The 18,547-nt window shown below is 43.2% G+C and overlaps 1 protein-coding gene across 1 annotated transcript in view; it reads left to right on the forward strand.

Moving 5' to 3' along the window:
* KCMF1 (potassium channel modulatory factor 1) overlaps positions 1-18,547 on the forward strand; it is a 459,539-nt gene that overhangs the window by 272,446 nt on the left and 168,546 nt on the right. Inside the window, exon 6 of the mRNA XM_069236813.1 lies at positions 11,648-11,930. Within this exon, the coding sequence (XP_069092914.1) occupies positions 11,648-11,930 (283 nt within the window). The remainder of the gene's footprint in view (positions 1-11,647; positions 11,931-18,547) is intronic.

The raw sequence follows: 18,547 nt of genomic DNA on the forward strand, positions 1-18,547 counted from the left end.
CCATTGCATGCACATCACTGTTCCAATACTTTTTTTAATGCACTTTGAGCTGTGTGCTCAGCTGATTTATTCATTTATTTCACTCTAGTTGCAGGCAGTGCAAGCACAAATGTGGTCTAATTGCCTGAGCTAAGCGAAATGAGGGTACATGGTCAGTGCTCAGCCTCACTGCATGGTTCTGTTTGTGATCTTAGTGCCTAAATTATTTACATCACTTCTTGTCGTGCTCTGCTCAGCGTAGCCATTGCATGCATTTGGCACAAAACACTCGCCTTTACCAATAATTTACATTTTAAGTTCACAGAGTTTGGGTCACTGTATTCTGGCCTCTGGTAGGAAATGTTTGCTTCAGCCTACGATTGCATTATTTCAGTGTTTAAAGTTTGGGCTCCTTTTTGGGCTGGGACCGGTTCATTTGGGCTTACTTTGGGCTGGTCGTTCAACAGCTTTGGGCTTTAGAAGGCTTTTAAAATCTGGCAACACTGGACTCGTGACCATCTGAGACAGTGACGGACGAGTCGGAGTGACGTGAGTGACGTGTCCAAAGTGGAAGTTCATACACCATGATGGCAATGAACTTGCACAGGAGCGAAGGCGCCGCCAGAGGAAAAAGAATCTGCACAACATTAAAAGAGAAGCCAAAAAAATAGCAAGCTGCCTGTTGACTATTTTCTTGCACAAATGTGAAAAATGTCAGCCATTTGTGCGGGAAATAGCCCAGTCTGGCAACACTGACTGGCACGAAAAGCCTCGCCGCCCCCTTTTATTCCATGCCCCTTACGTCAGGGGCATTCCATTGTTAACTCCCCACGCAGGGGTGATAGAGGCCTGGACAGGGAGGATTCCCCTCCCAAATGGACCCATCCATGCTGCTAACATAACAGTCTTGTGCACCAATCTGAGCACTGTGTTGCAGTCTCGGTAGTTCAGCAGGTTTGCTATTAAGGAGCATGGCAGTTCTCCCGGAGGTGGATGTGCCATAAGGGATCTATGTGCTCTTTGCATTACTAGCATATTGGATAAGTTGTCATGGACAAACTGTGATTTGAGGAACATCTCTATGTAGGTTTTCATTTTACCTTTATTTGTGGATTATCGGACACCAGTTATGTGCAAATTGCATCTTTGGTAGCACCTGTAAATCTTCATTTTTAGCCTGTATGTAAGCGAGAACTTTCTCCATGTTCAAGCATTTCATGTTCACCATCAAAGGTTTGTTTTTTGTGTCTGATATGCATTGTTGCACCGCATGCTGTTGGTTTGTCGAGTTTTGAAGATGTGGTCATTTAGTTGGATTTAGCAACTGTCTTGCCATCTACTGATTGGAGGCAGCATTGCATGGCTGCCAATGTGGCTTCTAGGACCGATGCTCCCTGTAATCCTGCTTCGCTTTCATGTACTTGCACAGTCTCTGGTGGAGGTTTATTAGAGCGTTTAGGGTCAAAAGTGAGGCGAGTTTTGGTTCGATCTACTTTCCCCATGGCAGCTCATGCACCCTTTATAGGTCGTTTTGTTGCGGCTATATTGTGATTGGGCCCTTTGTATTGGCGTTATCACTGGATGTCTCTGTGCAGTCTTTCAGTATTCAAGTCAATGGCCTGAAGTTCACAAATGTCCAGCGCAGGATTCCCAGGGAGGCTGTATTGTGGAACAGTCACAAACAGTTAGGAGCACACCTGCCTAACATCCCAGCAAATAAGCCAGTGAAGAGGTATTGAAACCGGATGATTAATGGCAGCATTTCCAGCACCCCGCAAATTTGTTCTCTGCTGAAGAAGGGATTAACCCAGAAACACATGTGTCCAGAGATGCACAGCAAAGGCTGCACCTATTTAGAGGTGAAATATTTAAAAGTAACTGAGTTCGTTTTTTGAGGAAACTACATTTATCATGATGCAATGGGGCAGATTATTTGCTGGGATGTTAGGCAGGAGTGCTCCTAACTATTTGTGTATTGTGGAACAGGGCAGGCCGAATCAATGAGATCGCTGCCAGTAGGGACTTCTGAATGGGTATCAGTATGAAGGGTGGCCACCTGCTGTCTCAGTTCTAAAGGATGTCACAGGGCTATCTAAGCCACGTTTGCAGTGTGTGCTGCACCATTGTAGTGTCTCGAAGTTAGCACTATTTGTTTGCCTCACTATTCTCCTATGTCTAAGACCGCATCAGTGCCTCCTCTGCTGAATTGCTCTCATGGGTTCAGGCTGATAGTTTTGCCGCTATGTTCACTACATTGCGGCTGCCCCAAGGTCAGATCAGCAAAAAAGAACCAGCATGGGACCCCTGGTCTCCAGTTTGCAGCTAGTGCCTCAGCCACCATTAGTTAGTCAAGACAGGGCAGAAAGCTAATCTCGCGCTTGCACTCCCACCTCTGTTGTCCGGGCCCGTCAGTGTGCACTTTGTGCACCTTTAGCGCTTCGGCGATCCCAGGTTATGTGCGCCACCCTCGGCTTGTGGATTATAAGCAGATCCTCATTCTCCCAGGGCCTCGGCCTAGCTCAATTTCGGCAGCTCCCAGGGCTTTCCCCAAATAATTTATCCATGTCTCACCAGGCCGCTGCCATGCAGCCTGGTTCACTCTCAGGTCCCACGTCTAATTCAGCTGCTCTTGCTCACCTCTAGTCTCTTGCCCGTATGGCAATCACAATACCTCTGCGGCCTCATGGGGTTGCTGTCTCTACACTCCGCAGCTCTACATGCCGGCATTTCCTCTGCTTACATCACAGGTGCAGCCCTGTCTCGTAGGCCATCCCACTCAGCTCGTTGCTGTGGTCCTGTAATGGCGATTAATATGCAGCCTGGGTGCGAGCTACTAAGCTCCACCGGTCGCTCCGGCCGGTTGGCTTGGTAGACGTTTTGTCGTAGCTGGCAGAGCTGCACTAATGTGCAGCCATCTTGCCATGGGCTTACAGTGCTTTCTGCCTTTCTAGCCTCCCTTTCACTGGATAGGACCATCCCAGTAACCATGAGCCATTAAGGTGTTGGATTCATGTTTCTGACATATCCATTACCCTCCCCAGGTCACAGGCATTTATCAGAACAGGTTCATATGTGTTCATTCTCTAACCATATGAGCACTGAAAAGAAGAAGTTCCTTCACAGAGAGGACACACAAACAGAAGTGGACACAATATGCATCCACTGCATGTGCTAATACAAAGGCAATCTCATTTACACGCAAGTCTTTAAAACTGCATATCTGTGTGTTCTATACATAATTGACACATTGTCTCTAAGTTAAGCCTGACTGCTTTTGTGCCGAGTTAGCAAAGGATTAAGCACGATTCATTTGGGGTTCGCTTGTGTTTCACCCTGACAAGAATTGTAACCCCCCGCCCTTCCAGTTAACACTAATAACCAATTTTCTACAATGAGCAATTCATAGTGTGGGTTGCGGAACAGATCGACCTTGGCGCATTCATGAAAACGTTGGCAGTGGTAGCAGCCTACCTATAAAGAAAGTCTATTCATATATAGGCCTTTCTGGACAACTGACTGGTAAAAGCAATTTCTTCCAGCAATGCCAAAATAAAATTCAGTGGGTAAAGTATTTACTGTTAACCACTGTAATGTTACACTATACTGAAGAGCAGGCATTTCAAATCTCCAGTCCATCACAACATATGTACCCACCTAGGGAGTCTTGTACCAGGGACAGAAAACACTCAAACTTATCTTTCGCAGAAGACAAATGGACATATCACGCTAATGGAAGATAAAACAAAATATAGTAAACACACTTTTCAAACATAAACACCAGAAATTCTTCTCCAGATCTTACCATCCACAATCAAAGGGCAATGCACATTGAGATAGGTTAATCCAATACATTTGTCTATCCATGTTCATCTATCCTATTAATTTCGAAGGTGATGAATTAAAAACATCCAGAATAATATTAGTGATGATAGCGCTTATGTTGGCAAGAAAGACGTGGTTTTCATATCTGATGCAAATTACTTATGACAACATAATACATGTTCCGAAAAGCAAGGCATATTAACAATGCAAGAGAGAAAGCTTTGTCAAGCAGATCTGCATTCTGAAACTAGCATGTGGCTCCTGAAATCTTAGAAAAGCTACATTTGAATGTTTGAAAAGCTGTATGGAAATCAGTAAGGAAGTACAGAACATTCTACAATGAAATCCTATCAAGCCAAGTAGGAAGCTAAATACAACTTCATAGAGAACATATCTAATTAGACAGTGCTCATCAGTTACACACAATACCTATTGGATTGTTGGATGTTGAAATCAAGTACACATTTTTAAGATGGCAGTTGATAAGATTTATAGAGTCTCTCAACATACCATTCCAGCACCCCAAAGGAATCTTAAGTGTGTTCATCGCCAGAATAACAAACCTAACTTTTGAACTGATATATAAGTTAACACTTTACTTAACACAGACTTTCCAATACCTATTGTATCATCTAAAAGAATTGTTGAACTGCAAGCGTTTTGTGTGGAAGACTCATGCCTTAAAATGCCCACAGATAAGGATGGCCATGAGACTACATCTGAAAATCTTAACCAGCCTCAAGACGTAAAAAGAAAGAAAAAACATGAAGTACAGACCAACACCCAATAAGTGGCCTTTTAGCTCTGAGGGAAGCATGCCCAGGACCTCGGGGAGCCAGCTTGCCCTAGCACAGATTTGACAAATTCCACTTCCTCCAAGTGTCTCTAATTGGATATCGCAATAGGTGGCATTTTGGTGGCAGAGACAAATGATGATGCAGAGGCAAAAACAAAAAGATCACTTACAAGGATAGTGGATTCACGACTGCCTTGTAAGAACACACAGCAGGGAGAGAGGACAAGAGCACCAACCACACCAAGCAACTAAACCTGGTGGTCGCTGTCTGACATTACCTATGCAGAGATAGGACTGAGCATTCTAAATAAAGCCCTTGATTTTTTCCCTACCCAAAATTATGTTTCATCCAAAATCCGAATGGAATTGTACCACTATTTCCATAATTTTAAAATAATATTTCACCCATCCAACAAGTGAACAGTTTTTCAGATATTGGTCTGAAGAAAGAAATTCTGTTTGACCTTGTCCCCACACAGAACTCCCACAGCAGTATTTGCATATCCAACTGACATTAGAATACTATTAATTGAGTATTGAACGACCACGGCAAAGCAGAAAGTCAAGCCCTTTATCTTGAGAAAAGGAAGGGCATTCCGATTAAGCATACTCACGATGATGGAGCCCTAGTCATAATTCACCAATAAGACTGTAGATTACAATACTTGCAACTACGGGCAATGAAACGACCTACAAGAAATTACGTCATGATGCTGCTAATGGTATCCTATTAGAGATTCAAAGTGTGACTCCTCATCTTGCTGGTAATGCGAATGGTGATCAACTCCATTGTCAGATTGTTTTTTTCCTTCATTGGGTTCAAATGTGTGTTCCTCTGCTCCCGTTTGACACAGTTGTTGCATATTTCAGCCTATTTCCGTTTGTATTGTTTCAATGAAGCCCTTCTTCTTTCTAGTCAGTTCCTAGACTTTGTTGTGGCAGCTCATATTAACCGCACCCCTTTGGGTGCACCTTTCATCTTGGCGTTCCCTCCGCACCAGGTCCACTCGGTGATGGGACAGATGCCCTTTCGATTCTGTCTTCAATGCCAAGCCATATATCAGCACACCAGCCTCCACCAGTTGTGTAACCTGTGCCTCTCCCAAAAACACGACTGGGCCAGCTGTGATCATTTTGCTCCAAGAAGACACTGTGTCATCGCCAAGCTCAAAGCCTCGACATGTCCCGCCGCAGTGTTGAGGAAACACAGGACCTTTTTGGACTCGAGGTCCTTCAAAAAGAGATACAGGCACAGGTGGCGGCTGCTGCCAAAAAAACCTTCTCCTACAATGACCGCTCCGACTCGGAGATTGAAATGCAGGCTCTAACCCTAGGTCAACAAGCCATGAGTACTGTGTCCCCTCCATCCCTACCACAACCCCAGCAGACCACCACAAAGGGTTGACTATCCACGTCAAACAGGCCAAAAGCCACAGTTGAGCCGCCTCTACCTTTTGGCCATGGTCAGCCCTGACTGTCTGTCTCAGACATGCCCATCTTTGGCTCAACACAGGCTGCATGCTTCTGAGTCGATCTGTCCTGCCCCGGAGCCGAGCTGAGCAGACCATCAGAGCCCAAATCTTTGGTGTCAAAATGCTGCTCTTTTTCAGCGCCAAAAACACCTACTTCAGACCCAAAAACATCTGCACCAAAAACTTAGGTATCTGAGTTGAAAACATTTATATTCAGCAATGGGCACACTGGTCCAAGCCTGTGGAACCTGTGCTTCAACACTTACGGGAGGAAATGGGTTTTGTTTAAAAGACCCCTCACCCACCAACCTGGTTGGTGGCATGCTTCGTCATTGGGGTCCCACCCAAGACTCCTTGTGCATCAAGGGTGTGCTTCAATGCCTGATTACAGCAGAGCTTTTGTTTTTAGAACTCTTTCAAACTTTCATGCAAAAAAGGTGAGTTAAAATTGTCTTCGGGCTACCAACCAGTGTGCTATATTTTAATATTGGTAACCTTGGTCAAAAGTTAAAAACAGTGATGGATGTGTTACGAGAAGCAATGTGCTCTCACCTCCTTGGTGTAGGTCGACATGTTTCAGCCATAATACCCAAGCCTCCAAAAGGGTCAGTATGGCTTTCTTCAGGACCAGAAGCGCATGTACACAAAGGCATGCAACAAATTAGCAGTGCGTAAAGGATGGTATAATTTTCATTATCACTCCGTTTGAGTATCTGGGAGAAATATAGAAGAGGGAGAAAGGCATTGGTTCGTATTATGGCATTTACACTATCCAGGAGGATACTATGTGCCATATATTCAATGAGCTCTGGGAAACCCAGAGCTCCTGAACAAAATCCCATAACTGCTGTTCAATCAGAACTGCAGAATAACTTTTATACATACATCATGTTGATTGTTATGGCAGAGCGATGGCTAAAGACATCCATTGTTTAATGTAATCTGTTTTACACTCATATAGTAGATATACCCAAGCAACTGTGTGGGAAAGCGTGAGGTGACATGCATACCATGTAATAAGTCTAGGAGATTGCATTCTTGTTGTTGGGTAGTAATTTACCATGAGGAGCGAGGAGCCTCGGCAAGGTGCGGTATGGAGCCCTGTAGTGTCACGCTGCTACATCATAAATTAACAATGCCTTCGTAGTCAGTGCTAGAACATAAAAGCATGCTCCTGGTGCCTCCCAGCCTACACTTAAGTCGTCGTGGGACATCACCCTTTTGTGGACCTACTTTGTGACCTCTGGAGCTCTGTGTACACTTGGAGCCCGCCACCTCGACCGACTAAATGTGCGATCAGATGCTTTGTGAATGGAGGTGTGGCCAAGGAGAGTGATTGCTGACATCCCTGGCAACGTGGCACGTGCCTTGAGCGGGCCACGGCCACAGACCCATAGCTTATCAAATCTTCCTGAAACACAGAACCAGGCATGTGCTATCGATAGCATACGCTTGAAAAAGCATGCTCCTACTGCAGGAAACCTAGGGCCTGATTACAACTTTGGAGGAGGTGTTAATCTGTCCCAAAAGTGACGGATATACCACCAGCCGTATTACGAGTTCCATAGGATATAATGGACTCATAATACGGCTGGTGGTATATCCGTCACTTTTGGGACGGATTAACACCTTCCTCCAAAGTTGTAATCAGGCCCCAAGTGTTTTAGAACACGGGAGAGAGTAATCCTGTCAGCATCAGTGCCAGCGATTTCAATTACACCACCATGTCAATAAAATCACAACTGGAAAACATGCTTTCTTCTGTGAATTTTGACTATAAAGGAGAAACAAAATCTCAAAAGAATAATAATACCCCCTTATTTGATAAAAAAAAAAAATGGGTGTTCATTGTATAGCTTGTTAGTGGAAAGGTGTCATATAAGACCACAATGTTCAAAGGGGGCCCTTTTGGACCATATGCTCCAATATTTTTCTCTTAGTGACTGCTTGTTCTTCACTGTATTCTGACTATAAAAAATGAAAGGCGCTCCTAAAATGAATACCCCCTGTTTGATAAAAATGGGTTTTCATTATGTAACAGCTCATTAATTGAAAGGTGCCTGCTAAAACCACGGTGGTCAAAATGGAGTTGTTATGCAGACATCTTGTGTGTCGCAGTGGACTACTGAAATCTCATGCTAATAAGAATATTTAGCAAAAAATCAGTGAAAGGGACAAAATTAGATAATCCTACTGCGGACCCCGAGAGTTAAGTGATTTTTTTGTATGTATCAGTTGACCCCTGAAACCTCCGACTATAACTAACATAGAGAAAGGTGAGTCAGATCTAGGCTCAATTGTAAGGCGTTCCACAGGATATTTTTACCTGTTTTATGTGTAGAAAGTCAGTATATCCAACGTTGTTTTTTTTTTCTTTCTAACAATTGTCTCTCCGTCGTGCTGCTGCTGTTCTGTGTTTCTTCTTTGATGACCCGTTTCATGTAATTAGTGGTGTGGCCTTTTCTAAGGAAATAGTCAGTCATTTTTGTTGTGTTTCGTTTACAGCGGATGTTGCTACGCTGTTTGCAAATCTGTGTCTTAATTTTTCCTGTCATACCAACATAGCGGGGATTGCATGGGCAAGTTAACAAGTATACTATCATTTGTAAAATTGCGGTTAGTGTGTTTTCTTATTGTCCATACTTTTGCTGGTTCCAAATTGAGTGTTTAAGTGGCACACGCTGCAGTTTCCATATACGTAGTGTCCTGTAACGTTGGGAAACCACAAATGATCCCTTATAGTGGTTTTAATCTAGGGTTTTTTTTGGGCAGGTCGACACCAGACTGTCCTTGAGGATTCTTGCTCTTTTAAAAGAGAAGAGGGGTTCTCCCAATTAAGTTTATCCGTTCTGTCTGCCCCTGTGTTTGTTAATAACCTTTTTGACCCGGTTGGGGATGATTTTATAATTAGTGGCACATGTGAGAAGGATGGAGGTCTGGTCTGGTCATGAGCATAGCTTTCCAATAGAGCCTCTATATTTTGGTTCTTTGCCTGTTCATGTGCGGCTTTCATTACCCTTACAGGATAGTTGCAATCCCGCAATTTTTCTGTCCGGGCTTTTGCTTGATGATTGAAATCGTACAAATTGTGCAGTTTCTTTGTAACCTAAGGAATTGCCCATAGGGTAAGTTTTACCTTAGAGGTCGGGGTGAGAACTGTCAATTCTTAGTAATGTATTTTTATCTGTAGGCTTATGATAGGTTTTTGTGTACAGCCTGCCTTCTTCGGGAAAGATCGTAACGTCTAGGAACTTGATTGCTGCCTTACTCAATGTGTGAGTAAATTTCAAATTGTGATCGCAATTGTCTATCCAAACGGAGATTGGGGGAATAGAGGTGTCATCTCGCTTCCAGATGATGAGGATGTCATCTGTGTAGCGCTTCCACAGTACAGTGTTCTGTCTGTAAGGGTTGTTAGTGTGACGGTTTTTTGGCTTCAGAGTTGTACACATACATTCCTGCCATATTGGAGTCAAATGTGCTCCCCATCAGAGTCCCAAATGTATGTAGGTATAGTGTGCTTTCACATTCAAGGTAGTTATTCGTGAGCATGAGGCGTGCTCATTCAAGGATGAAAGTCTTAGGGGTTTGGTAGTTTGGAATGTTAAGGCACACTAACTTATTCTGCGACCCCCCGTTAGGTCTAGGATAATTACACTACGGGTCGATAAAAAATTATAAGGCATCACCTAATGATCCTGTCTACATCAAGGGTCAGCTTCCACCTGATTCCCTAATGGTTGCAACAGCATGCACAAGGGCCAACTCCAAAACATCTGGTGTGGCACCCTTCCACCTCTCTTTGTCTGGGCGCACCCCCACCAGACAAAGAGAACAAGAACACTGATGCACCTTGAAAGAGGGTGGCTGCCCAATCCGCCAACCACTGAAGGTTTGCTAACTCAATTGACCTTCTTTCATGATACGACAGAGCTCATTGGGTCGGGGATGGAGGACATACTCCAACATCTCCCAGGAGAACATATAAAAAGTGCTTACCAAATTACCTCTGAGGGTAAACTCCTCTCAAACACCACCTCTGCGCCCACGATGCTGCTGACACTACAGCTAGAGGGATAAATTCCAGTGTCCTCCTAAGACTGCATGTTTGGCTCCGGTTTTCAGGGTTTAAACCCTTGGTCCAACAGAACCTCTTGACTCTCTCATTTGATGGAGATCATCTTTTTGGTCCTCAAGTTGACACCTTCCTTGAGAGGATCAGGAAATATAATGAAACGGCTAAGGCCATGGGAGTATTAAAGACAGTACCACATTGTGACTCCTTTTGCCACTCATGTTACTGTGGAGGCTTAAACCCCCGCCCCTTTTCTGGGACCCATCCCTGTGACCTCCACTTCCTTCCAACGTACCCAGGCACAAAGCACCTCACCTAGCAGATACTACAGAGGTTCCTACAGGGGTAACAATTCAAAGGGTACAGGCAAAGGCAGATTTACAAAGCCATCCACCACAACCACCAATCCCTGATTTGCCAACCATTACCCGCCCTTTGTCTGGGCTTCGCTCGGATTCTTCCTGTGTAGTGGGATTACTGTCGGTGCTTTGTAGTTCTTGAAGGTTAAGGGCCTACCTCTTTCCCCCACCTGCAGCACACAAGACACACACACACACACACAGGTCCTCAGCAGTGTGGCTTCTTGAGAGTACTGTTTTTTACATGTTCTTTCATGCCTTTGTGAAAAAGGCCTGATACATCAAATTCACTATTAGTAATAATGCAAAGAAAGCACAGTCTACAGTCCCAGTAATCTTTTTATTAACTCCTACATACCTTTGTGAATCCATCCCCATGTGCCCATCTGAAATATTAGTACTGCAGGTACTTAGTACTATTTTTTTTCCCACTCCTTGAACAACTGACATCCGTACTAGGTGTGCAAAGTTCTAATAAGACTTTATGAGCCTTTCTGCAAATACAAATAATCTTTAATCCACCACTGTGTTGCGCTGGAAGGAGTAGTTTTGGACTTTTCCATGGGAAATCTCTTACTGTGCTATGGACTTGACTAAGTCTGAGAATTTAGTACCTTTTCTGCAGATTTGTAATTTTGCACATATGCCTAAGTTATCTGAATGACGTATGGACCACCCAAAGCTAGAATGTTTTTTAAACTACTTGAATTACATTGGACCGGGTCATTCTGTTCAGTCAACAAAAATATTAATTCCGTGACCTTATTTTAAACAATGAATATTCTAGATGGCTATTTTTTTCAGCAAGTTGGGTTTCTATTTTTTTTTGTTTTAGATTTTTATTGGTTGTGGGTTTATGACAGTTCTTTGTTGCCTGTCATTTCGACAATATAACAATTTCAACAATATCATAAGTGTTGTGAAATGCCTCTAGTCACCCATCCCATTTAATAAGTAGAGCAATCGAGCTAACCTATTTTAATCAAGGCTTTATTGTTGGCGTCCTGAAACTGTATCGAAGAAATTATCTGTGGTGCTGTTCTATCCGAGTCTAATAGTACTAGAATAAACATTTGTTAAGGAGTTCAGCGATAGGACCGTGTTTGTATTCCTCATCTTATAAATACTTATTTTTCTTTGACAGAGCTTTTGTCTCAGTTATCAGGAGTGAGGCGTTCAGCAGGTGGACAACTCAACTCTTCTGGTCCTTCTGCTTCACAGCTTCAGCAATTGCAAATGCAACTGCAGTTAGAAAGGCAGCAGGCACAGGCAGCACGGCAGCAGCTAGAGACTGCACGGAACGCAACCAGGCGCACCAATACCGCTAATGCTACCACTGTAATTACACAGTCGCAAGTGGCAACCAATACATCAAACACAGAAAACTGTTTGCAAACTCTACAGAACTCCCAGTTCCTGTTAACAAGGTAATTCTATTTCAAGGCTGGTGTTACCACATTTATATAGTACATAGCTCTTCTGAACTAGTTAAGTGATTTTAGTTTTGCAGAAATTCTCCTGCCCATTTGTACAGCACACACAAATATGCATTTACTCTAAGTGCATTTTTAAAAAGTGATATTAGTTGACCGTTATTTTTATTGTATTGATGTCGTCGAAAGGATGAAAGGTAAGACAACTCTGCTGTGAGGTTAAATTGTGACCTACATTAGTGCGTACATCTGTGACCATGTCTCAGTCCCCTGAGTTTTTATCCGCAGGTACAACACTGGCAGAATGTTAGAAGACCTGTTGGTTTGCACCTCTCGTCTAGCTAGTTCAAAACCTGCTTTGACTTCAAGTGGACATGAAAAAAAAAACACTTTAGGATGAAGATTCTTACTTCCCCAGTTGTGCTTGGCCAAAAGAGCTACAGCACATAACTTTTCTTAATAGGCTCCTTTTCAGCATTCATAAATATGTATTCTCTATGCTTGTGTACAGGACTCCAATCACGTCACTTCAAACATCAATACTGCGTATTAGAACATGCCTTTAATCAGAGTGACGCCCGGGCCAAGGGCTGACCATCTTCAATGAAGAGAACCCATTGGGGTTGAGCCAAAGCATTTGGACTCAGTCATCAATGGCTATACCAACACTAAAAACAACATTGATCGATGCCAAGCAGAAGTAAAAAGAACAACACAGGCTCAAGTTGAAAGACACAATTTGCAGTAAAACGTCTGAACTGGTCTCTAATCCGAAACCAGATCTGGAGCACAAGATGGACAAAAATCCTCAAGAAAAGGACACCTCGATGTCTAACAGAGAGCTCTTGATGTCTAAAGGGAAAAAAAACAGACTCAAAGCCTTTGCGTATATCTTCAATTTAGCCCCCCACGCCCCTAGAGGTAGAAGGAAAAGGAGGAGCAGCACATGGGGTTAAGCCTCCAATGATACCTGAGCCCCTGAAAGAAGAATCATCATTCATGGTTTAAAGTCTCAGGGTTCACCCAGCAGGAGTTGGGGGGCTTTATGGCCCAGCAGGGACGGCCTGAAGCAAAGAATGAAAAATCACAGTGCAATGATTTTCATTGCAGAGTGCCCTATCAAGCAGTAACAGCTCAAAAGAAATTGTCTACTTGAGGTCTATGTACAGGCCACTTTCACGCTGCAACCCAGCGCTCAAACTGCACAATCATAATGCATAATCCGAATACACCATGGCATATCTTTAGAGTCTACTTCCTGGCACCAAAACCAGAGAAAACACTCAGACCCATTCTAGACCAATGTACATTGAACAGATTCATAAAGACGCAAAAGTTCAAAATGGCCACGCTGCAGGAGGCTGTTATAAGCCTGCAGAACAGAATACAGGGACACCTACCAGCATGTGCTGATTAGCACCATATGCAAGAGGTCCCTGTGGTTTGTCATGGACAAGGCATACTACTAGTTTAGTTGTAGTGTGGTCAGTTTTACGTATATTTTGCGCATTAGCTTCAGGCTTTAGGCCTCTGTGCACTTTGCCCTAAATATATTTTATTCATTTGCTAACAGCTTAGAGCCTCTGTGCACTTTATTTTAAATGCTTTCTATTAGGCTTCGTACTGTTATTTTACAGAATAGCCAGTTCTACGGTGTTGTTTTTTATTCATATCACACTGTTTTGCCTACTTCAGCACTGGAGTTCTTCATAACATATTCACTCTGTGCTTTAGTCAAGGATACAGTCTGGTACATTGCCGATAGACGTGGTAGGAGTCTAGACTTGCCATTCCTGCATAGGAACATTTTGTGATCACGATGACATGTTAGTTATAAAATCACTTCCTTGTCCCAATACATGCAAGAGGGAGATTCCGACCAGGGAACCACAACTAGACGCTGACTGCCTCGTTGCAGATGCTGAACCAGATCAAAGGCCTTTGCTCAGGTATGAGGGTGTCCGTCTCCCTAGTGATACAGAAAGGCAAGCTAGAAGCTTAACATGCTGTGCTCTAAATAGAACAAGCAGAGGGAGAGTAGAAACGGTTAGGAATTATGATAGCTTTATTTCTATGTTTTACTCTCCTGGTTACTATATCAATCCTACTATGTTGTATTGTTCTGGTTATTGCGGCTCACGCCTTAATATCTAAAATACAGTTGTTTTATTAAAACATTATATAAAACTTATACTGTCTTTGTCATTTATATATGAGACCATATTGTGAATGAGAGAGTTGGTTTGGATCTGAGTGACCACGACTTCCCTGAGAAGTTCCAAAGATGTCATGCGCTCGGCTGCCCAATCATCTCTTCCCCGTGGGAGAAATGAGGCACTGCTAGTTAACCGGAGCAACAACCGGATTCAGGGTGACAGAGTTCCTTACACGTGGGTCAGACTCAGTCCCCCACACCGTTATCGATCCTGCTGCCTAGAAATCCAGTAGTCTCATTTAGGATAATGAGAGCCCACGCGACATGGCGCCGCCAACGTTTGGTCTGGCTCTAATGTTTGGGTCTGACTGACTCTCTCGGTCTCGTGTATATTTTGACTCCTCGGTTCCGTATACGGAGACGTCCGTGGGGCTGAGGGTTTCCGCCACCACAGGTTGGGTACATCCTATTACTTAGTGGTTGGTTGTTCAAGCTTGAACTTTGAGAGGAAAAACCCCGATGTTGGTGTGCCTTCTCTGTCCTAGAGCTATTTTTTGTTATACTAATGGCGAATCCAGTTGTAGTAAATATACCGCTTAATATGCGATTTCCGCTCACGGGTCATCTGATAGCACATGGACTGACGGTCCAGGGGGGTCCGGTCACTTTTGTGGTGGACGCCCATGCAGCCTATAGAACAGAACTTTTTTATTCTTGGGTCGTATTTCCAGCAGCTGATGGGGGTACAAATACTTTTCACGAATATACTGTTGCGAATGTCCCTGGACAATACAGGGCTTATGCATACTTAGAAATACCTTTATCTTATCAAGAACACCATAATTGGCTTGATGGCGCCCTCCCACATTCAGTAACACCAGTAAGGTTAGGTCCGTTGAGTAATGATGGTCCGACCTGGCCTTTATTGGCTACATATACACCATATCCTGGAGTGGCAAATGTGGCAGTGGCTGAAGTGCGTCGTTTATATATGGAATTAACTGCGACGTACAGACGATTAGTTCAGTTTGTGATGCAGACATTAAATACTAATGCAGCGCGTGCTGCTCCAGCTCACCCACATGCGGTGGTACCGGGAATCAATCCGGCCACTGTACACTCTGTAATGGGCAAAGTACCGGCTAAACGTGAGGAGACTCCATTTTGGCTGGCGCAAAAAATTAATACGCTGGAAGCAGTATTTCCCCATACGGGACCTCAGGATAAGCATAGAATTTTGACGATGTGTTTGCCGTATGGGATGGTTCCTACGGTGGATCTTTGTAATACTTGAGGCACGGTGTTTGCCGCACTCTATACTATACTGTTCTGCCCTTTGGGATAAAGTCTTTGTCACTGATTTCCACAAAGTGTCTGCAGTATTTGCAGCACACTTGAAAAGAGGAGGGCCCCATGCCTATCTTTTTGTGGATGACTGACTGGTAAAGACAAGATCGTTTAGATAGTGTCAAGAGAGCATAAATACAGTCTCAGAAAGGGATTTCCCTAAACATGGACACATTGTTCTCATCGACAAAGGCTAAACTCTACGAAGCAAAGACATTGCCATTTACCAAGAGAATACTGACACTGACAGGGCAAACTCACCTTTACTAGAATGGGCAATCTTACAGTGGGGAAACAAATGGCCATAATGGCATCGTGAATAACCCTTTTACCCCATGCAAGTTTATATATGAGGCAACTGCAAGGATGGTATGCAAAGTAATGGTCACAGGCAACCAGGTGTTGAGAGGATCTAGTGGTTGTCACTGAGAAAGTACAGCAAACTGCAGTGGTGGAACAATAGGGAAGTCACATTTGTCAGACATTTCAAATATTTAACTGCCTCAGTAACCATCACAACTAGGCACATTCTACATAGGGTAGAAGCACACTTTGGGAATCTAAAAATCAGGGGTCTGTGGAGCCCAGAATAGGCTGAAAGGCATATAACTGTGCTGGAGCTGAAGAGGATCTCCTTGGCACTAAAGGCCTCCAGACATGTGTCCAGGAAAGAACAGTTCAGGTACGCAACCGCAGTGTTCTACTTAAACAAAGGAGGGGGACAAAGTTGCACACACTGACCCAGCTAGCTAAGGACACATCAAAGTTGGCTAGTCCAAGAAGGAAAACACTAGTAGCCATCCACCTACCAGGAAATCACTACAAAAAGGCAGACAGGCTAAGCAGGCAAATAAACACTACACATGAGAGGACGCTAGAACAACAAATAGTGGTGAGGTATTTTTCAGAAAGGAGGCAAACCACAGATAGGTCAATTTGAAATACAGTAGAGTTGAAAATGACTAAGCTTTGGATCCATTTACTGCATCAGTGGTCGCTGGGGAATGCCGTACCAATGAATAGCTCAGGGAAATTTGTATACACTTTTCGCATAATGTCACTGATACCATTGGTCATAGACAGGTGAAGACATATGTCCATGACAGTAGTACTCAACACCCCATAACTTGACAGATAAACTTGTAGTTGTGTGCAACATTTGCATAATTACGTGAAATTTCAGCAAATTCGTGCATAATTACTAGCAATGCAAATCTATGGACTGTTTTAGTGTGAAACGCAGGCTTTGTCAGTTTTGTGTCAGCATTTTTTGTTAAAAATTGGTGCAAAAAAAAAAAAAAAAGTACCGCAAACAGCCACATGTGTTCCGTTGTTCGTTTATGATCAGTGATGCACTTGCAGTAAAAAGTTTACCACAAAGGGCATATACATTATACAGCATGGCATAATTTCTAGAACTTTGCATAACATGAAATATATTCGGACTCACCAGTCATAATTAAAATTTTGCCAGTTCTCAAATCTGGTGGGACAGGAAGAAGTTTTCTTCAGCACTCCGGTAAGAGATTTCGAAAAGGGGCAAAGATGGTGACTGGCCCATGTTCTGTTGCCACACCACTGTAGAACTTAAGGCAATTGCTGGCACAGTTCATAAAATCTCCCTTCACATATATGCATCAGGCAAGACTCAAATGTCTAACACTCAAAACATTTTGTTGAATTGCCTTATGGAGAGTTAACGAGCTGCAAGCACTTACAACCCAAGAGCCTTATATGCAGATACATAAGGACAGAGCAATAATGAGGACAAACTGCTGACAGGATTTTTTCAAAACCCAGAAATACAAACAGAAAGTGCCCTTCAGGAGCTATATGTCAAGGGCAGTCATGTATACTTGCAAGAAACATACCAAATCAGGAGGGAAATTCAATTCTTCACATCCTTTGCACTGGCAAGCAAAGACTTATGGGGGACCAAAGAGTCTATTGCAATATTGATAGTCCAAACAATCAAGGCATGTTACAAGCCTGCAGCAGTAGCAATGGGGCAGAGACCATGAGTCTTTCGACAAGCAAAAAGAGTGTAACACTGGCATTCAAACAAATGACATCCTTATGAGAGCCACATGGTCTTCTTTACACACCTTCACAAAACACTATTGTGGAGATAAGCAAACAAAACTACTCAAGTGGGCAAAGAGTATTAAAACACCTAGATTCACAACATGGAACTAAAAAGATTCATTCTGCAAAATGAAATGGTTACATACCAGTAGAAATAGTTTTGCAGCTTGAACGATTTCTCAGATTCACATATGCGATTCTCCAACCTCCTGCAAATAAAGGGGTTGCTGAACACAAAATATCTAAAGGGATGTAGCCACAGTAAAGCCAAGTTGCCAAAAGGCGAAAAAAATGAAAATTGCAATCATGCACAGAGGCTTCCCGGACTGACATCTGACATCCCAAGCATACGGACAGGACACCAAATGGTTGATGCTTCAGAAGAATTTAAAAAGAGGGCTAGAAGAGACAATTCTGGACCACAAAATGGCAGAACCATGCGCAGCCTATGAATCCAGAAATTTCTACAAGCTACAATGCTACTCCTACAGCTAAGTAACCTTTTTAGTAGAGTGTAATTGGGGAGTTTGTTAGTAACCATAAGTAAATTGCTTGCTTAGGGTATTTGTTTGTTCCAGTGTTTGATCTTTGATAGATTCACATGTCTGAATCATTCCCCGTCGTCGAAGTGGGAGTCCCACGGTACAATCAAAAAGCAGTACTATAAACCTACATATAAAGTCACTGTTAAAGTGCATTCAATTTCACAGCTTATTCACATAATTAGAAAAAAAACAAAAGTCCAGCCAATCAGGGGACAGCACCCTTCAGAGCCCTCATCACAGTGGCTCCAGTCCTGCTAGATTTTCTACTGCACGTCGTGTGGAGGGAGTCTTACTGAGCTCTGCTCAGTTTCTTTAATCCAGGTTCTGGAAATTAATAATAATGCTTCTACTATTTCAGAAACATTGAAAAAGTCCTCCTCAGACCCTGCAAAACACCTGGAAAGAAAAGGATTCATGTGGATACCCACATAAGAATTCTCTCTGCCTCTTCCGCCAGCACAAGGCAAAGGACTGTAAAG

The sequence above is a fragment of the Pleurodeles waltl genome, chromosome 1_2 (genome assembly GCF_031143425.1).
Source record: "Pleurodeles waltl isolate 20211129_DDA chromosome 1_2, aPleWal1.hap1.20221129, whole genome shotgun sequence".
Taxonomy (NCBI): Eukaryota; Metazoa; Chordata; class Amphibia; order Caudata; family Salamandridae; genus Pleurodeles; species Pleurodeles waltl.